The 20,157-nt window shown below is 58.4% G+C and overlaps 2 protein-coding genes across 8 annotated transcripts in view; one reads left to right on the forward strand and one right to left on the reverse strand.

The window, feature by feature from the left end:
* The window catches only part of CTNND1 (catenin delta 1), a 30,869-nt gene extending 20,930 nt beyond the window's left edge, over positions 1-9,939 (forward strand). For 3 of the 6 annotated variants that reach the window (XM_074841694.1, XM_074841695.1, XM_074841696.1), the window contains exons 7-20: positions 1,520-1,983; positions 2,092-2,275; positions 2,564-2,681; positions 3,348-3,501; positions 3,901-3,918; positions 4,180-4,248; positions 5,366-5,493; positions 5,685-5,835; positions 6,111-6,303; positions 6,411-6,525; positions 7,010-7,097; positions 7,428-7,475; positions 7,605-7,702; positions 7,865-8,106. In XM_074841694.1, coding sequence (XP_074697795.1) covers positions 1,520-1,983; positions 2,092-2,275; positions 2,564-2,681; positions 3,348-3,501; positions 3,901-3,918; positions 4,180-4,248; positions 5,366-5,493; positions 5,685-5,835; positions 6,111-6,303; positions 6,411-6,525; positions 7,010-7,097; positions 7,428-7,475; positions 7,605-7,702; positions 7,865-7,960 — 1,924 coding nt within the window. In that variant the 3' untranslated portion in view covers positions 7,961-8,106. Of the gene's footprint in view, positions 1-1,519; positions 1,984-2,091; positions 2,276-2,563; positions 2,682-3,347; positions 3,502-3,900; positions 3,919-4,179; positions 4,249-5,365; positions 5,494-5,684; positions 5,836-6,110; positions 6,304-6,410; positions 6,526-7,009; positions 7,098-7,427; positions 7,476-7,604; positions 7,703-7,864; positions 8,107-8,127 lie in introns of those variants that run through there. The other 3 variants (XM_074841698.1, XM_074841699.1, XM_074841697.1) reach the window with 3 other exon arrangements.
* Positions 9,940-10,873: 934 nt separating this feature from the next.
* Positions 10,874-14,320, reverse strand: LPXN (leupaxin). Of its 2 annotated transcripts, none has more exons than XM_074841921.1 (9): positions 14,215-14,320; positions 13,222-13,370; positions 13,032-13,087; positions 12,548-12,650; positions 12,318-12,473; positions 12,052-12,225; positions 11,900-11,981; positions 11,536-11,684; positions 10,874-11,451 (listed from the first exon to the last, which is right to left on the reverse strand). In XM_074841921.1, the coding sequence occupies exons 1-9, from the start codon at positions 14,225-14,227 to the stop codon at positions 11,185-11,187; spliced, it is 1,149 nt and encodes a 382-aa protein (XP_074698022.1). In that variant the 5' UTR covers positions 14,228-14,320; the 3' UTR covers positions 10,874-11,184. The 2 variants fall into 2 exon arrangements, with proteins under 2 accessions (XP_074698022.1, XP_074698021.1); XM_074841920.1 differs by having other exon boundaries at positions 12,548-12,653.
* Positions 14,321-20,157: the final 5,837 nt, after the last annotated feature.

A 20,157-nucleotide genomic window follows, 5' to 3' on the forward strand; every position in this document is an offset into this window, starting at 1 on the left:
CTGCGGGGATGGTGGTGGGTGGTGTGGTGTGCGGGGAGCCACTCCCCGGCATGGCCGGACTCCTCGGCATCTCTTAGTAGCCAGGCCATGTGGCAAGCAGCACGTTTCCCTGTCAGGACACACTGGAAGCCAACCGTGCAGCCCACTGCCACTGTCTGCAGTGGTGCTGTGCAGTAGCACCCGAGGGGGACGTGGCTGTGGATGTGGCTGCCACCCAGAGCCGGTGGTTTTAGCAGGTCCTGTACCAGAGGCTGTGGGGGAAGCAGTGGCGAAGGAAGCAGAACCTGCTACTGTCCTTTGTTGCAACTTTCCCTGCCTGCTCGGGGGTGGGGGCTGCCTGCACCTGATCTGGGAGCTCAGAAGGTGGCAAGCAGCCCCAGGGCAGATGTGAGTCCCTCATCTGGGACCTTGGCTGTGTGTCCCCAGTGCCCTGGCACAGCAGGGCTGACAGCAGCAGTCAGGCCCCTCTGCTTAAGTGCCAAGTCCTCTCCCATCCCCTTCTGTTGGAAATCGCTGGATTCCTCTGCCTGGGTGGGGGCAGGATTATGTTGCCAGTGACTACAAAAATAGGGTGAGAATCTGGGATTTTGTGTGGTGTATGTTCTGGGGCTGTTAATGTCACCTTGGCGCATGGTGGGGGGACTAGGTGCACTCTTTCAGCTTCCATGTGCTTGCTGGGGCTCGTTCCCAGTGCTGCCAGGTCTGTGGGTGAACCCCTCCTCACCAGGGCAGGCAGTGTGGGACCACAGCTCTTCCCTGTGCCAGAGCTGGGAGCAGTGAGGCTGATCCCTGGAGCCCAGGTGTCTCTTGATGCCCAGCTAAGCCCAGCACAACTTTGTGTATGTTGCGGGGCATCTGCAGGCAAAGGAGTCTGAGCCCCATCGCTCTGGCCGTGGCGCTCTGCAGTAGTGGCAGTGGCTGGGTCTGGCAGCAGCTGGTGTGCCCGGGGGTGCTGCGGGGTGCGGCGATGGATACAGCCAGAGCTGGGTGGGCTGACACTGGACTCCGGGCACTTGCTGCGCCACTGAGTGCTGGTGTGACCCTGGCGAGTTGCTGTCCCAGCCCTCTGCCGTGGTGGGAACTTGCCCTCTAGTGGCTGCAGGCCCAAGTGGCTTCTTGTGCCTCGGGCCGGCTCCTGCCCCCGCGGGGCTTACGCAGAGACCAGGGTCTGTCCCACAGCTAAACCCGGTGGGTGGGGAGGGAGCGGAAGAGCTGCTGAGGCTGCCTTCTCCTGGGGAGCAACCGTCTGCTTCCCGAGCAGGCCTGTGGCACGCCGGGGTGGCTGCCTGCAGCTGCGGGCTCCAGCTGGGCCCTGCGTGGGGAGCAGGACGGTGCTGCAACGCTGCTCTGCCGCCTGCTCCCGGCCCTTGATGGGCATCTGCCCGGTACGCTCCAGCAGCGTTGTGTGACTGGACATTGTGTGCGCTTCAGCCCATCTTACAGCGGGTCGGAGGGGGCACAGCGTGTGTGTCCCCCCAGGTCTAGGGCTCGTGCTGACGCCTGCTGCCTTCTCTCCTAGGAGTTATGAAGACATGCTGGTCGATGAGGTGGCCCCCGACCGGTACTACTGGGCTCCTCTGGCTCAGCACGAGCGGGGCAGCTTGGCTAGTCTGGACAGCCTGCGGAAGGGCGGCCCAGCCCCGGGCAACTGGCGCCAGCCAGAGCTGCCGGAGGTCATAGCCATGCTGAGCTTCCGGCTGGACGCCGTCAAGTCCAATGCAGCTGCCTACCTGCAGCACCTCTGCTACCGTAACGACAAGGTGAAGACCGAGGTGCGCAAGCTGAAGGGCATTCCCGTGCTGGTGGGATTGCTGGACCACCCCAAGAAAGAGGTGCACTATGGTGCCTGCGGAGCCCTCAAGAACATCTCCTTCGGCAAGGACCAAGACAATAAGATTGCCATCAAGAACTGCGATGGTGTACCTGCTCTGGTGCGCCTGCTGCGGAAGGCCCATGACATGGACCTCACGGAGGTCATCACAGGTAATGGCTCCGGAGGGGAGAGGAGGGACTAATCCCTTGGGCGAGGGATGCACAGTGCAGGCTTTTAAGCCCACGTGGTCTGATCGCCTCCTGCTCGCGGCCTTGCAGGAACGCTGTGGAACCTGTCCTCGCACGACTCCATCAAGATGGCCATTGTGGATCACGCACTACACGCTCTGACCGATGAGGTGGTCATTCCCCGCTCGGGCTGGGAGCGGGAACCCAATGAGGACTCAAAACCCCGCCATATCGAGTGGGAGTCAGTGCTCACCAACACCGCTGGCTGCCTTAGGTATGGAGGGGGGCTACCAGCTGCTGGCAGAGAGCTAGTGTGGGTCAGGGCTGCTGTAACGCTCCTTCCTGGCTGTTCCTGGTAGCTTCCCAGGACTGCCAGAGGAGGTCTGCAGAGGAGCTGCTCTCCTAGGACAGCTACTGGTGATGCAGTCCTTGATTTTGGAGGAGGTTTTTCTCAGTGCAGGGGAGCCACAGGAGCTTTTTTCTGGTTTGAGCTCTGCTGGGTGTGGGCTGCTCCTCGCCTGCCCTCAGCTGCCTCCCATGATGATTCTCTCCTGCCTGCCAGGAATGTGAGCTCAGAGCGGAGCGAGGCCCGTCGGAAGCTGCGGGAATGTGATGGTCTGGTGGATGCCCTGATCTACATCGTCCAGTCTGAGATTGGCCAGAAGGACTCGGACAGCAAGGTACCACTGTGGGGGTGTTGCCGGGGCATGTGCAGAGCTCTGCCCTTGTCAGCCGGCTCTAGCAGTGCTCTGCTGTTCATGGTGGCTGAAGCAGGGTTTGTCCTAAGGCAGATGAAGAATGGACAGGGGGAATCTTCACCAGGGAGGGGTTTGGCCTGGTGGGACTAGCTTGGGAAAACCCAGTCCTGGCTCACACCTTTCCATGATCTCAACTTGGGAAGAGCGAGCCTGCGTGGGGTGTGCCTTGGGTGCTGTCTGGGCAGGAGGTGTCCAGCACCCGGCCTGCCGTTTGCAGTAGGAATGTTGCTCCTCCAAGTGGAGTCACTTGTCCCTGTGATGGTACCCCCCTGGCTCGGGGCTACCTGATCTGCCTTGACGAGGCATTGCCTTGAATTCTTCTTGAGCCTTTCCTTGGACCTTTTGTGCTGATGGCAGAGAGATTTTTGGCCCAGCAGAGTGTGAACTCATGCCTGCAGAAGTTCATGCCAGAACTGGCCACACCTTCACTGGGATGGGGGTGTGCTCCAGCTCCATCTTGGGTGGAGCTGCATATCCCGTGGTCCTCGGCCCCCTTGGCCTGGCTCTGGGTTGCAAGCTGTGATGGGGCCCTCAGACACGGGATGGGCATGTGCTGCTCCAGGTCAAACCATCTGGCTTTCTCTCTAGCTGGTGGAGAACTGTGTGTGCCTGCTGAGAAACTTGTCCTACCAAGTCCACCGTGAGATCCCCCATGCAGAGCGCTACCAGGAGACCCCTCTGGCCCCCGCCAACAACGCTGGGCCCCACGCAGCGAGCTGCTTCGGTGCCAAGAAGGGCAAAGGTTCGTTACGTGGCAGCAGCATGGAGGGAGGTGGGATGAAGAAGTTCTACAGTGGAGCTTGAGGGTGGTCTGGGGTCTTGGTGCTCCTACTCTGGCATCTCTTGTGCGAAGGCTAAACTGCAGCTTCCTCTGGAGAGACGCAGTGGCCCGTGCCTCCCCTGGCTTTGGGAGCTACTGCTTGGCTTACACAAAATGTTTGACACAAGCTAATGGTGGGTTTCTGTGGTGGTGGGATGGTGATGGATAGATGTCCACTAACTTCACACCTTCCCTTTTCTCCTGTGTTGCCCCTTCCCCTTCCCTTCGCTTTCTTGCCAAATGATCTGCCCCATGATGCTGTTGGCACTTCTCTCCTCCTGCCTCCCCTCTCTCCTGTCCTTCTCTCCGCTTCGCCAATAGACGAATGGTTCTCCAGAGGTGAGTGTGCTCTTGGTTTTAATTTTTCTGTGGTTTGATTGGGTGCTTTCTCTAGCTCTCTTTGTTCCCCTCCCCCCAGCTGGGCACGTACTGCCTGCAGTGTGGCTAATGCCCTTGACCTTCCCTCCTGGCACATGCTGGTAGCTTGACTTCAGCTCACCTCTGGGCTTGTTCTTGTAGCAAGTGGCAAAGAGCTGTTGGGCTGAGATGGGTGGGGAGAGGAGGTGAGGTGTCTTACGCCTCTCTGCTTACCCTCTGAAGGCAAAAAGCTCCCGGAAGACCCTGGTGCCGACACAGTGGATTTTCCCAAAAGAACAACTCCAGCCAAAGGTATGTGCCTCTGTGTCTTTGCTTGAGCATGTGGGGCTGCTTTTCCACAAGCAGCCCAGGAGAGAAGTGAGTAGAGTTGGCTTCCCATTGAAGTGAGCCTCTCAAATGGGCAGAGGTTTGGTTTGGAGGTGGTGTGTTTCTGGTTGCCCAAGTGCCTGTTAAAACACTCGCTCTGCTGCAGACAGTTGTGAGGGTGTGTGCTGTGCCTGGAGGAGGCCAGTGCTGCCTCAGGACCAGCTTCCTGGGGCTGCAGAGGGAACTGGGGCACAGCGTGGTGACACAGCCCTAGGACGGGCAGCCTCTATGGTGGTCTTGGACTTCTCAGTGCAGTTGCTCTCTTGCCTGCTCTGCTCTTCTGGGCACGAAGAACAGGCAGGATTTAAAGCCAAAAAACCCTGCCTTAAAGTGTTCTCAAGCATGAGGAAAGGTCATTCCAGGAAGCCTCTGGGTACAAACGTCTCGCTGCCTAGAGGGTTGTGAATTACAGCCCCGCTCTGGCTGGTCAAGAAGTGGGCATTAGCCCAGGGCTTGAGTTCAGCTGCTTCTACCCCAAATCACCACGTGGTTCCTGGGAGGATGCTGGTGCTCCCAGGGGTATGAAGAGTCAAGCTAGAAGAATCACAAGGAAACTTAGGACAGAGCTGACCTTGTGAGCAGCTCAGATATGTGGTTGGTGGCTCCTCAGGCTGACCTGGGCTGTGGGAAGGGTCAGCACCCATCTCGGGCAGAAACCTGAGAAGCCATCTGCTCTTTTTGGGGGCTGAGGACAGAGAACAAGATGGAAAACCCGGCCTTGCAACTGTAAACTGCAGCCTCACTGCTGCTTTAGAAATCACTTCTGGGCATATGTTTCCATGGAAAAGAGTTAATACTTGAAGGCCTGATGCCTGTCTGCTTGCTAGGGTGGTGGCATCCTGGATCAGGGCTGGTGCTGGGGGCCTGGGTTTCCGGCACTGTGGGTCAGCCTGGACCCCTCTGCACCAAGGATCTGTCCTCTGGGGAGCAGCGAGCCTGGGTGAAAGCTTCCAGCCTCATCTGCCCAGCAGTGCTCCTTTGGATTAGTCGGATGCCAGCAGAGCCCTTCAGTAAGCCCTTCCTACCTGTGTTCCTCTGGCAGGCTATGAGCTCCTCTTCCAGCCAGAAGTGGTCCGGATATACATCTCCCTTCTAAAGGAAAGCAAGACTCCGGCTATCCTGGAGGCTTCGGCAGGAGCCATACAGAACCTGTGCGCTGGCAGCTGGACGGTGAGTGCCCGCGGCACCCCCCGATGTGTGCTGCGGGGAGGGCGCCCTGGGGAGCCTGCAGAGCTCTGGATGGCCGGGGCTCTGCCGCTTCAGGCGGCTGGCTTGGTGCGGGGCTCCCTGCCCAGGGAGATGCTCCTGGGGAGAGGCTGTGCCCGCCCGGTGACGCTGTGGTGCTGTGCTCTGCCCTGCAGTACGGCCGGTACATCCGCTCGGCCCTGCGCCAGGAGAAGGGGCTCTCCGCCATCGCTGACCTCCTGACCCACGACAGCGAGCGAGTGGTGAAAGCGGCCTCCGGGGCCCTGCGCAACCTGGCTGTCGACTTGCGTAACAAAGAGCTGATAGGTGAGGGCTGCGGAGGGGGAACGCCATGCTCTCCGTGTCCATCTGGGTTAGGCAGGAGCTTCCTCCTGATATCGGCAGCTGAGGAAGCGTGTGGGCATGGCATCAGCCCAGCACCTCTCTACTGCTCCTCTCCCAGAGTAGCACGTGCTGAGCTCCACTGAGAGGGACATCAAAAATTGGTCACCTGTCCCTGATCCTTCTGCAGTGATTTTTTTTTTTTTCCCCTTGCAGTCCTCTTCCTCGCTTGCTCATGCCCAGTTCTTTCCCCATCCCAGGTAAACATGCCATCCCCAACCTAGTGAAGAACCTGCCCGGAGGCCAGCAGACCCCAGCCAAAAACCTCTCTGAGGACACAGTGGTGTCAATCCTCAACACCATCAATGAAGTAATTGTGGACAACCTCGAGGCTGCCAAGAAGCTGCGGGAAACACAGGGGATTGAGAAGTTGGTGCTAATCAACAAATCTGGGTAGGCTCTGCTTGAAGGATAGTGTAAGGGGCAGAGAGGGGCTTCTCCGGGAGCTTGTTTGAGGCCATTGGGAATTTTCAAACATTTCTCCCTTCACCTCTTCCTAGGAACCGCTCAGAGAGAGAAGTCCGAGCAGCCGCCCTTGTCTTGCAGACAGTCTGGGGATATAAAGAGCTGCGGAAGCCCCTCGAGAAGGAGGGCTGGAAGAAGTCAGATTTCCAGGTATGGGGATGCCCTGTTGTGGCTGGGGTAGTAGGTTGGGTCCCGCAGCAGGGAGAAGGGTGTTCCTGGAGCTCAGCAGTACTGGATTTCAGCTCTTACCTTGCTGGTGGGGTTGGAGACCCTCGAAGGTGTCCCCTCTGCTGTTTCTCAGCACGTGACCAACAGGAAGCTTTTACAAAGGATGAAACACCTAAAAGCTTTAAGCCCTGTCCCACACATAAGCATGTGGATCTGCAGGCAGGGAAGTTTGCAGCACTAAAAGCCACTGGCAGTGCTGAAGAACAAGGCTCTTGAGGGCTCAATTTTTCCCAAAAGCTGGGACTGTCCTTGCTGCTTAAGGGCTGGCTGCTGGAACACCCTCTGGTTGCCTCAGGCCCCTTGCTCAAGGGCTGTGGGACGGTTCCTGGGTCTGGAGGGGTGGGATGTGCTGATGGGGAAGGAATCTCTGGGCCAGAGTGTGAGTGCTCGTTGTCTGATGCTCCAGGTGAACCTGAGCAATGCGTCCCGAACCCAGGGAGGCAACTCATTTGATGACAGCACCTTGCCTCTCATCGACAGGAACCAAAAATCAGGTGTGTTCCTTCCCTTCAGCACCTGTCCCCACTGTCATCCTTCCACCTTGTGGGTACCCAGAACAGCTGGTCTTTGTCCCCTCCCTGTTCTTCAGCCCTGGCTTTCGTGGCAGCCACAGCTGTTCACACAAGGCTGTCAGTCTGGGCTTTAGGTGCTTCTCAGGACTGGAAATGATGTGTGCAGTTAGCATAGGTCCTGTAGCATCCTTGGGTCAACGGTGCTGCAGCTGCAGCTGGGTCTGGGCTCCTCTTGCTGGGGTGGGCAGTGGTTCCTCTGCTGCTTGTGGCTGCAGGGGCGGTGTCTGACCTGCTGCTCTCCCGTGCTTGTAGACAAGAAGTCCTCCCGGGAAGAGATCCAGATGAGCAACATGGGACCAGGTAGGAGAGGGACTGGGATGGGGGCGTCTTGCCTCCTTGGTGTGGTGGGAGGGGGCAGAGTTCGCCTCTTCCGTGGGGACGATGCTGCCCCTCATGGAGGTGACGTGACTGTCCCCTCTCCTGCTCCAGACAACTATTCCACACTCAATGAGAGGGACCACAGCAGGACACTGGACCGATCCGGTGACCTCGGAGATATGGAGCCGGTGAAGGCAGCGCCGTTGATGGTGAGCAGCTCTTCCTAGTGTGGGGGAAGAGTGAGTGGGACCGGGGTGCAGGAGGTGACACATCGCTGTCCTGGCTGGCAGGAGGAGGGGAGAACTGGGCTCCCATGACTAACAACCCCCCCACCTGCTCCATCACCCCTACTAACCCCTGTGTGTCTGCAGCAGGAGGAGGGGCAGGAATCGCAGCCTGAGGTAGAGGAGGCGGAGGAGGATGCTGCCATGTTTCCCCCCATGTCGGTATGTCCCGCAGTGTCCTGAACAGCGGTGACAGATCCTGCTGTGCTGTTAGGGGTGCTTTGGCCAGCCAGATTCTGCTCTGATCGCTGCTGCCCGCAATCGCTGCTTGATCCATCGGGGCCATGATCACACCTCCACTGCTCCCTGGCTCCCTGGGCATGCTAACATCTCTCCTTCTCTCTCCACAGCAGAAGATCTAGCTGACATCCCTGCCTCCACTCAGTTTGGGTTGATAATATATTATATATATAAATATATATATAACTCTTCGTGGTGGAATGGACCGACTTTTACCTTGTCTTATTTTTGGATTTTTTGCTGGACTGTTTGTGCCAACTAGCCAGCCAAATGACTGGGCCTGGTCCCGCAGGGGCAGCCCGGGCCACTCTGCCTCCTCTAGACCGCTGCACCTCCCCGTTCTGGGACACCTTGACCGATAACTCTTCCTCCCTGTCCTCCACCACCTCCTTCCTCCAGAGAGTAAAAGCCTCCTGCCTGACTCTGCCGGACCGACCGGCATGGATGCTGCAAAAGGACTCCGGATCTCTGCCTTGACCAGGAGCTGCCTTCTCTCCCACGCCTTCCCTCTGCTCGGAGATGTCTGCAGGGACAGAGTCTGGGACCTCACTCGCCGCCTTTTTGTTTTGGTTTGGGTTTCTCTTTTGTTGCCTATAGGATATATTTTTGTGCGGGATCACTCTTCAGCTGGGGCTGTGGGGATAACGGGAGCATTCCCTCCCTGGCGGCGGCGGGACCAGGGCGAGGGGGCCTGGAGTCATGGAGGGGTGAGGGGAAGGAAAACCAGCAATAACTTCTCTTGCTTTGCTCTAGATGAGGCTTCGGGGACATGGGAAGGGGGATCTGGCTCTGGGTCCTGCGAAGGGGTCTGGATGGGGCCGCTGGCCCCCACCCGGTGACTGTGTGAGGAGGGATCCCTGTGTGGGGAGGATGGTCAGTGCGGGGGCTTGGGATGGGCCTCCCGGTGCTGGAGGCAGCGGGTCCCTGTGGGAGGAGACGCGACGGGGCTTCTGGGGAGAGGCTGCGCGGGGCACGCTGCGTGCCGGGCGCGAGGAGCAGGGCTGCAGGCGGGTAGAGCCAGGATCCCCCCTCTCACCCCGCGCACCGGCCGCCTGCGGCGGTGCCCCTCTGACTTTCTCTTGACACGTGCCTTTCTTTTGCCACTGTGAAATAGCTCTTTGAATCGTACTGTCTGGCTTCTTCGCTGGGGAAGGGGTGTTTCCTGGGCTTCCGGCAGGACTGAGCTCTTCCCTTCCCCAGCGGCAGCCTTAATTGTCTGCAGTGAGGCTGGAAGCCTGTGTCTGGGGGGATCCCAGCCCCCCTGCCCTCACTGATGGGGCACAGGACTCTCATCTGCATCCTGTCCTGGGGAGACGAGGCTGCCACAGGAGCTGGGATGTACATGTCCCCCTCCCCCTCCTCCTCCTCTCTGCTGTGGTGGTGGGGGGCACATCCAAGTGCTGTGATCTTTTGGGGAGCCCTTAGGCTCCCTGTGAACTGGAAGCCTCTCTAGGAGGCTGCAAACTGGAGCAGGAGCCCTCCCCAGCGTGTGGGGCTCCCCCGAAGCGTGGGCTCAGGCGGGGAGCGGGGAGGCTGCAGCAGACAGAACTGGTGCCTTGCTCCTGCCCGCTCCTCTGCCTGGAAGCACCTTCCGGCTCTGGCTGAGCCCTCCCTGGCTCCAGCCCCACCTCAGCGCGGTTTGGTTTTGTTCTGGGGTCTAACTCTTCTCTTTTCCTTTAAATATGTAAAACACTAATTCCTTTTTTTAATTTTTAACTCCAAATGAACCAAAAAAAAAGCTTCCCCCTTCTCTCCTCCCCTGCCCTGGCTCTTCTGGGCCACCCCTGCCCTGGCAGGGAGTGAGGCTAGGGAGGAGGGGAGTGGGGAGCAAGAAGCCGTTCCTTGTCTGATTCCTGTGCACACTCTTGTAACGCTTTTAAAACAAAATGATTTTTTTATATAAATAAAGTTTTTAAAGTGTGTCTCTGTGCCTTCCACTTAAGGCTGCTACCTTGGTGTCTTTAGCTTTGCGGTTGGGAACAAATGCCTCTTCTCGGGGCAGGGCTGCGTGCTTGAGCGTTGCTTGTTTGTGTGTGGCTCTGAAAGGTGCCACTTTGTGACAAACCCTTTCTCGGGTGGGAGTGACATTTCCACTCTTAGCAAAAGATTGGAGGAAAAATACAAAGCACCAAAACTTTGCTTTGTACTGAGCTCGCAAAAATTTTTGCAGGGCAGCTGAGAACCCCTTCTCTCCCCAGAGCATTAGGGCTTCCTGCTGGGAAGCCTTTCCCTCCGTTACCCCTCTCCTCCGGGGGCTGGCGGACTTTGCAGGAGTGCAGAAATACTAATAGTCCATCCTTAAAAAAGGGGGGAGCCCTCTGGAGCAGGGGCTGCCCCCGCAGGGCACAGATGAGCTGCAAATGTGCTCATCCCTTTCTCGGGAGTACTGAAGCCAGGCTCAAACACCATGTTAACCCACTTTGCTTTCACCCCTCTGTGTGTGTGTGTGAAAATACAGAAAGAAATTCTGTAAATGTGTGGAAATACCTTTTTGGAAGCAGTTTTCTGGCTTCTGCTTCAACCTGTTTTTTTTCCTGAAGCTGCATTGCTGTTGGAAAGATTTTACTGCCCTGTGGCAGCGGGATGCAGTCGGGGGTGAGGCAGGGCTGGGGGGGGCTGATTTCCTGCGCAGTGCAGCCCCACGGGAGCTTGAACCGCTCTCCCAGAGCGCCTGGGGCTGCCCTCCTCTAGGTTACGGGAGAAAGTCACCCCTGGCCTGCAGCACCCTGGGAGCTGGGGACCCAGTGCACCCATGGGTGGGGGGAGCACTGACGGATGCCCCTGGCTATGGGGGTTCCAGCCCTCCCACCTTGCCTTGTAGTCTTGTCCCCAAAGCCACCAGCAAGTGGAGCAAAGGCAGGGCCAGGTGTTTTATTGCTTCAGGTTGAGGGGGCAATGCCTGGAATGCAGCTTGGCAGGGACAAGGCTGGGAACGTCTCGAGGGGAAGGGGGACGGGGAATGATGTCGGGGTGTCTGGCTTGGCAGAGACAGCGCTGGGGGCTTTTGGCTCTGCAGGACCGATGCCAGGGGGGTCGGTGGGTGGGAGGACACGAGGCACGTTTGGCTCAGCAGGGACGGCGCCAGGGATGTCGGCGTGGGGACGATACCAGGGACAGGCAGGCAGGAAGGGTGGCTGCGTGCTGGGGTGCGGCTGGGGCGCCGCGGCTCAGAGGAAGAGCTTGTCGTGGCAGGCCTGGCAGTACATCTTGTTGCCGCGCTCACGGAAGGTGCCTTTCTGCAGCTGGCCCAGGCAGTAGGCGCAGATGAAGTGCTCGGGGTGGTACTTGCGCCCCGCGGCCGTGATGCAGCGGCCGGTCACGGGGTGGCCACAGCCGTGGCAGATGTTGCCCTGCCGCTGGTGGAAGTGCAGCTCACAGTAGGGCCGACCCTCCAGCTCGAAGAAGGAGCCGCTGGCGAAGCCGCTCAGGCACTCCTGGGGGGAAGGAGACGGGGAAGGCTGGCACGGCCTTGGGGACACGCTCACCCCCGCACCCCCGCCGGCCCGCCGCCCACTCACCGCGCACACGAAGCACTCGGGGTGCCAGACGCCCTGCAAGGCCGACAGGTAATTGTCCGTCACGGGGCGCTCGCAGCCCTGGCATTTCGGGGCAAACATAGCCAGGAAGTCCTGGCGGCAGTACGGCTTCCCGCTCCGCTCGTGGAAACCTGCAGGGAGGGCGTCGGGATGGGCACCCACCTGGGGGGAGGCTCGGGGTGGGGGGCAGCAGGGCAAGGGAAGGAGCGTGGGGGGATGTCGGATGTGGCAAGGGTGCAACGGTGGGGCTATGGGGGGGGCGGGGATGCCAGGGCAGGGCTATGGCAGGGGAAATCAGGATGGGGGCAATGGGGCAGGACCCCCACTCCTGCCCCCCGGGACATACCGTCATCTCCGAACACCTTCCCGCAGTGGGCACAGAAGAAGTGCTCGGGGTGCCAGGTCTGGTCCAGGGCCGTGAGGACTTTCTGCAGGAAGAAGCAAGGTGAGGCTGCCGGTGGCGGTGGGGGGTGGCGTGGGAGGCCGGGGGGGTCTTACCTCACAGATGGGGCCGGCACAGTAAGCGCAGCGGGGGGTGAAGGCCTGGTAGTAGTCCTCCTGGCAGTATGCCTGCCCACCCCGCTCAAAGAAGGGGCAGCCGCCCAGCTCCTGCCCACAGCGGGCGCAGGTGAAGTGCTCGGGGTGCCAGGTTTTGCCCAGGGCTGTGAGCACCTGTGAGGAGGTGGGGGGCAGCAAGAGCAGCTCCAGGGGATGCCGTCAGCTAAGGGGAGAGGGTCAGCAGGGTGGAGGTGCGGGGTGTTCACCTTGCCGGCGATGGGCTTGTGGCAGGCAGCGCAGACGCCAGCAGTGGTAGTGCTGATGCCCAGCTCCTGCAGGTCCTGGGTGAGACTGCCCAGCATGTTGTCCAGCGAGGATGAGGTGTCCACTGGCACCCCGGCTCCCTGTCCTGTGACCGCCAGCTGCCAGGCAGGAGGATGGTGAAAGCTGGGTGAGGGCCAGGCCCCCAACTCCTTGCCCCAGGGCCAAAGCTCACCTTACTCTGCATGTGGCCCAGGTCGGCCAGGAGCTCGTCCAGCTGCCAGGCAGCTGCTGTGGGTGGAGGCGAGGAGAGACGCGGCTGCGGGACCATCACGGAGCTGCTGAACACGGCAGAGAGTGAGGGACGCTGCGGCTTCCAGCCCGAGGCCAGAGTGCGCTCAGGGCTGAGAACCCTCCACCCCCGTGAGATGCTGCCCTTTCCTCATGGGCCACAGCAGGGGACGGGGGCAGGGCCTCCCCAGGGATGTGCTGGTGGGGAGCGCCGTATGTTGTGGGAGACGGGGGTGGTCTGCTGGAAGCCCCGTCCTCACTCCAGCAGTGCTGCAGGGACGCAGGATGCAACCCCCCCCACCCCAGCTTGCAGAAGGACACGTTTTTTGGGGCAATATGCACGAGGCCAGGTAACCCCGGGGAACGCGTCCAAGCAATGGAAAGGGTAGTCCCAAATGGCTTCGCTGCCTCCCATGGCTATGTTTTACCTGTACACTGTCTTCAAAGCCTCTTCTGGAGGCTGAGCCCGAGGTGGCAGCTGCACCTGGAAGGACAAACCCTTGTGGCTGAGCCCATAGGATGCTCCCCTGGCACTCTTCACTGCCCGTCCAGCACCACCACCCCTGTCACAAGCTGAGCAGGGTCTCAGCCGCCAGCCCCACTGTGTTGAGGCATTACCTTTGCAGCCGCTGAGGCAAGTGGCTCATGGCCACGGGGGGCTGGGGGCCCAGCTGTGGCCAAATCCTGCTTGTAGGAGCTTGGCACCTGCAGCACACAGTCCTTGGGGGCCGGGCGAGAGCTCTGCTCCAGTTCTGCCAGCAAAGCATCTGCACGGAGAGACCCAGGTCAGACGCGCCAGCCACTGGCTGCCCCCTGCTCCTGTGCGCCCTCCTAAGCAGTCTTGTGCCACTCCTGAAATCTCAGGAGCAAAAGCAGTGTCACAGCAGCTTGACAACCAGGTGCCAGGGCTCTGAGGGATGGTGGTGGCCCCGAGCACCCTCACCTGGACCCCCATCCCCAACACAGGATGTGCCGACCGCACTGTGCAGCCTTCCTGAAGCATGGGGGACGGCTGGCAACAGGGCTCCTACTTCCCCACATACTATCTCTGGCTTACAAAGCAACATCCACCAGCCCTTAAATTCATCCCAGCACAAGCCCTGGCACGGGAGAGCTAAATCTCGGTGCTTTCTGTGCACCCAGAGTGGCACTTCCTGCAGCGACGGTGAAGCGCTTTCTCTTTCTGCTTTAACCTTGCTACCTCACTGCCCTCATGTCAGGAAACAGGGGGGATCCCCCCCAGCAGCTGCTTCCCTGACCCCATCTCTCCCACCCCGGGCCAGGGATGACTCCCGGCACCCTTGGATGTTGTGCCACACCCTTGGGCTGCTCGGCCGTTGCGTGCAGCCGGGATTGTATCGTTGCGGCAGCCTGTTTCCTGTCTTCAAGCGTTCTCCATTTTCGGCCAAGTGCTCGCTCGGCTGCCTGGGCCCTGTTTGTCCCCTGAGATGGGGGAAGGCATGGCAGGGAGTGTGGCTCCATTGCTGCCCCCTCTGCAGCATCCCCACCTGACCCTGAGGTAGAGGAAGGACAAGGCTCCCCTGAGCCGCCGAAGGCACAACCCCGCACCAGGCCTGGGCACGGGCCTGGCTCTGGAGGGTCCTGGCTTACCTAAATCCTCCATCCTGCCTCGGCATGGGGTCCCGGCGGCTGAGGGGCTGGGGTGGTGACCTGGCAGTCTGGGCTGCGCAGGCTTTTGGTTCCGCTCTCCAGCCTCTCCTCCACCACCCCGCCCCCAGGACTGGGGTTTGTCGCTTGGGGTTTTTCCTCTGTGGGTTGTGTGCTCTGCACCACATGTGACAGGCAGCAGGCAGAAAGTGGTGGCAGAGGCTGGGGCAAGGGGAGCCGAGAGCAGCCCCAGGTTGGGGCTGGAGAGGGAAGAAACTGGCTAGTGGGTTGTTCAGGCAGCTCCGGACTCATAAAAACATCGGAACTCCTTGGGCATCTCGGCTGGAAGCCAGAGCGCACGCATCCTGCAGACCCATGGCCTTTCCAGAAGCCACCAGCTGCATGTGACGAGGGACGGCATCCCTGCGCCAGGGGGAAATGCATTTGCAATGGTGTGATGGAGGTAGGCACAGGACACACAGTGCTGGCATGCTCCAACGCAGCCCTGCTTTTTGGACAGATGCTTTTGGAGCTTCCTCTTGGATTTCCAGGTAATGGCAAATCCCTTTGTGTCACTTAGAGCCAGTGTGAATGCAAGGACTGGACTTGCTGTGGCCACACAGGCAGCGGTGGCACTGCCAAAGCCGGTGGCTGTGCTACGCTCTCCCCGTGTCAATGCTTTGGGCCACTTAAAAGTTTCCCAGAGGTGCCATGTGCGTGACTGCTGGGCATAGCTCAGCCCTGGGGATACACCCGCCCAGCGTGTCACCGCCAGCCAGGCACAACACCCACCAGACTGGAGCACTCATCTGTGCTGGTTATTTGAGCGATTTACCCACCATTGGGACTTTTCTGCTTCTCCTGAGCCAGAGTGCTTCAGTGTCTGGGCACCCCGTACGGCCCTCTCGGCCGATAAGCCCACGAGCACCTGGATGTGTGTTGGAGGCAGGAGCGACGCAGGGGTTTCTGGCAGGGACACGGGTTGAGGTGGCGGTCTGCCTGCCCCGAGATGCAGGCACGGGTCCCTCGCCGTTCGGGACAGACAGACCCACAGGTACTGCCGTTATCCCTGGTGCCCCCACTGACGCCCAGCTCCTGTGAGGGTGATCAAGTGATATTTATGGCTTGGCTTTTTAGCAGAGAAATTTTTGGCACTGCTGAGAGCAGCCAGTGGATGTTGAAACAGCTCCAAGGGACTGGTGAGTGATCTGGGGTGGGGGGATGAAGTGGAGGCCGCTGCAGTGGAGAGAGGTAGAGAACTGGCATATTCATTACACTAGCGGACAGGGGAATGGCAGGAGATGGCAGTGCAATGATGCCCGCAGTCAAAACATGGACCTGAGGAGTAGACACCTGGGATGACATGTCCCACCACAACCCTCCAGCTTGTTTCTCCCTCAGAGCTGCTTTTCCAACCTGCTGCGAAGGGGTTTTCCCCCCACACTGCTGCTGGTGCTCTCGCCCTTGCTGGTCTATCATCCCATCGCAACACCCCTGCCCCGCTCGCCTTAGAGCCGGCTGTGGTGATTAATCTCAGATGGCGTGTGCAGGGGAGGCTGCATGTGGCTTGACACATCCTTTGTGTTCTTGCTAGGGTTTTTGGAGGAGGCATCACCTTGTGGGTGCATGTATAACATCTCAGACACCTTGGCTACCAGCCCCACGCAAGACTCACTGCATCCTTGCTAGGCTCCTCATGAGTTTGGACTACCCAGGGGTTTCAAAGATGCTATAAAACCCTTGGGAGCCAAAGTTATGAGCCACACAGAGCCCATGGCTCCCTGCTGCTTCTCCTGTGGGTGTGTGACACTTCTTGCGATGTCTCACCTCTCTCACATCTCCCATGCTGTGGGTATCTCTTTGATCTTGCTCCCATACTCTCTGGGTTTGCCTCTCTGCTGCCCACCCTCCATTTCATCTGCAGGGAAGAGGCTTGTTCAGAAAAAAAACTCATTCCAGATAAAGCCAAATAAGCCTCAGTTTTTTCCCAGCATTGCCAGGGGAGAGGAGGCCCAGTTCCATGCGCAGCTTCACCGTAGCAGCTTTATGCCTTGTCAGGAGAGCTTTCAGGATTCTCAAAGGAAAGGTTGCAGTCAAGCACTGCACTGCCTCCAGATGTGTGATTTGCCACGAAATAACCCAGATAGATACACAAGATGTTGCTGCTTCAGAAACATTACTGATCCTGGGGAAGAAGAGATTCACCTCAAGGCCAAATAAAAGCAGGTGGGTCTCTTGTGGCAGCAACGAGCAGGATGCAGCCATCTGTCGGCACCTGGAAGAGGGTCTGCCGTCGGGACCTGTAAGCATCCTCACGGACACCCGCAGGCTCCGTCGGTGGCTGGGCTGAGCCTGCTCCTTCCAAGTCCGTCCTCTCCACGAGTCTGCTAAATCCCCGTGCAGAGGCAGCTGCAGCCTCCTGCACAGCTGAGGCACGAGCGCTTGCTGCGCAGCTCCAGCCAACACCGTCTGGGCCACCCGTTCTCACACATCGCTGACCCTGTCTGCACCATCTGGGTAGGATGGGGTTGAATTAAGCCCCTTTGTACCAAGAGGGCACGTCAAGATTCACTTAATTACACTCCACGTAGGTGAAGCTCTTTTGTTGTCTGCTGACAGTAGAGACACCCAGCAGGGCACCATCTCAGGAGAAGCCACGTGCGATGCTGAACGGTGAGTCCCGTGATACGCTTCAGGACAAGCAATGCTGAGAGCTACCCCAAAGTCAAGTCACTGCTTGTATCACTCCCCTGTGGCTACTTTGAGACACTTCCCTTTCTGCAAATAACAGAACCTTCCTGTCTGCGGAAGGTTTCAGGTTATTTTTAGACTTCTGAGTGATTTACTCTTCCCCTCCAGTGATAATGTGAGCCCCTGTGTGAACAAGTATTTGGAGCTGTAACTTCATGTTATAAAATTTCCCAGTACAAAACACAAGCCCAACAGATGCAAATGGCTGAGCTGTGTCCTGATCTGAGCTGTATTTCCGTGCAATGGTTTAGCCAACCTATTTTAACAAGAATTAAGCGATACCATGCCTTGCCTACAAAGGAGAAATCAACCATGACAGCGACTTGAGAATAACTTCCCACATCGAGACTCTCTAGTTTGAAATAAAGTTTATTTAAGAATAAATGCAAAGTCATTTCATAGCAAAGAGTATGAGTTAACTGTAGCAGAACAGTTAGTTTGGAAAGTGATGTCAATCACTTTTCCAGCTAGACGAGTCCTTGGGGAGAAAAAAAATACTTTCAGCCACTTACAATACAAACAGCAGTGGCAGACATTACTTAAATTCTTGCTGAGATTTCCTTCTTGAGAGAGAAACATTTCAATTGAAAGAAAACTAACAGATTGACAGTGGACTGACAAAATGCAAGACCCAGCCAAACTGCCTCTGTGCTGAAAATGAGCCTCAACCACCCGGGTAAGTGACTCTGGAGAGGGTTTGTACACCGCCTTTGAAACTCGCCGCTGCTCAGAAAGCGTGTTGCCACAGCTTCTGCAGGAGGCTGGACCAGTGGGCTCTTGCCTTGGTCTGGAAGGGACAGGAGGAATCCCTGTGTGAGTATCTTGAACTTTCCTGGTTCTTTAGCTTCCACATTAGGATGTACTCCTCCTCCCCACGGCCCAGCGTCTTTGCCAAGAGGAATCAGACTACGCGGTTCTCCACAATAAGATGGTTTATTAGAGCACTCTCAGGAACTGAGGAATGGAGATTTGGACACACTTCTGTTTTCTAGTCACACATAATAAGGTTTAGGACTTGAAACTCAAAAACAGGAGGAAATAGGCAGACCGAGTCACCTCACTGACGGGTGTCAGTTTACCAAACATGATTTACCAGCTAAATGCCTCAAGCTTTTTAAATTCCCTTTTATTTTTGCTGGATGAAGAGCACCTCCTTCTGCTGCTGTGGTGGGGCACCCTTCCCAGAAGGGCACTGCACACGCTTGAAACAAAGAGTGGACGTGAATGCCAGCTTATGCAGAGGAGCTTTCCTCTTACCAACCACGCTGGGGGGCCAAGGGGCAGCGCCCCCAGGAAGTGCAGCGTGGCCTGCCTCTCTTTGGCTCTTTGTAAAGCAGCTTCCGCCTCTTCCCCGGAAAGATTCTCCCCTGTGTAGGGTAAGTTCTCGAGTTTTGTTTGGACCTCCTCGTGGAAGCTGGAGGCTTGCAGCCAAGCAGACCGCTGTGCACCTACCCCTGAGGCAGCGGCTCCTGCCACTGTATCCCCCACGTCAAAGGCTGCTTGCACCTGATGCCTGGCCAGGTCTGCGCCCTCGAGAATGACGGCCTGGAGGGTCTGATGCTGGTCCTGGGGAAGACGTTTTGCTAGCACAGAAACTTTCTTCCAGAGCTCAGCTTTGCCCTCTGGCCATGTAGACTTAATAGTCCACAACATGAAGGGCTGCAGCTGCGAACTGGTAAAACCCTCTGGCCAAAGGAATTCAGGCGTCACAGTTCTGGCTGTTGGGGTGCAGTGCTGTGCTCCTGGCCTGCCTTCTCCCTCACCACTGCTGCCTCAACTACCACACACTCGTGTGCAGAGAGACATAACTGAGCACATCCTCAGGGAGGATGTATTTTCTTTCAATTTCTTTTGACACAGGAGGAACAGTGTGGGGTGTCTGCCGTACTTTCTTTACCAGCTTGTCCAAGATAGGATGCAAGGGCATGGCAGCTCTATTGCAAAAGGACTTTTGATCCAGGTACCAACCAGTGAGACTCCCTGTTGACTCCTGGAATGGAATTAAGTGAAATCTGACCAGTTTAGCCAATCTTTTCAAGAACTGGGGGAAAGATGGATTTTCTGATGTGGAAGTATTATCCTCGTTTTGCTGTCCTAAAATGATAGGTAAGATCAGCCAAATCATCCTCTCCAGAAGAATCACAGGAACAACCCTCATCCCCGAGAGCAACACCTGGCTTCCAGCTGTCTGAGTCACAACCCACTGTTGTCAAGGTGGGGTGTGGGGACGCTTTCACAGGTGGATGATAGTGGCTGTTCTGAGAGCGTTGGCAGCGGGGCCATTTGATTTAACTGCTTCATCCAGCGAGAGAGACAGGTCTGGAGGGCATCCTTGGTTCCAAACGCATCCTCGTCGTGCTGGAGCTCACCGAAGGATCTGCAGGAAGTTCTGGAGGTGGCTCTCAGGGTCTTGAGACAGCCTCAGCAATGAGGAGAGTGGATCTGGCCAGGACCAAGAGCATACCCAGAGATTCCCCCGATTGTAGTTCTGGTCCTGACACCAGGCGGAAGGGGTGGAGACTGGGACACAAAAGTGCTTGAAGGTTGTGGCTTGTGTTCATGGGCTTGAAGCTTTTGGGTTCTCTTTGGTGCTTATGTGACAGTGCTGCTTCTGCTGGGAGCGTGTGTTGTCAGGTACTGCAGAAGTTTACTTTGGGGAGGCAACTCAGTTATTGGAGATGACAACAGCGGGTCCTTCCGCAGAGCCGCTGTCCTGAGCTCTGCCGGCAGGCCCAGTGGGGGTCTGTAGCGCTGGGACAGAGCCCTGGCTGCTGGTAGGGGAGGTGACCTGATGCTCGGTGGATGTCGCCTTCGCCATCCCGCAGCTCGGCCCTTCAGGCCGCAGCTGGGCGCCATGCTGCTCGGGGCCTGCCGCAGGGCCCCGAGGGCTCCCGGGGAACGCGGGCGGCACAGGTGCCGCGGCCCTGCGGGTCGCGGCCCGCTCCCAGACAGTGACACAACGGTGATGCTCACCGGCCACCGGGGCACCGCCCGGGCCTCGGGGAGACGAGCCCAGCCCAGCGGGGCCCGGGAACCCACCGCTCCCAGCGTACCCCGCGGCCGCCCGAAGCCGGCGGGAACTACATCTCCCGGCAGGCAGCGCGCATGCGCGCGGGCCGGGCGGAAGCGGGCGGAGCTCCCGCCGCCGGCCCCGCCCCCTTTGCGCCGGCCGCCATTTTGTCACCGACTTTCACC

The sequence above is a fragment of the Strix aluco genome, chromosome 16, assembly GCF_031877795.1.
Source record: "Strix aluco isolate bStrAlu1 chromosome 16, bStrAlu1.hap1, whole genome shotgun sequence".
NCBI classification, from domain to species: Eukaryota; Metazoa; Chordata; class Aves; order Strigiformes; family Strigidae; genus Strix; species Strix aluco.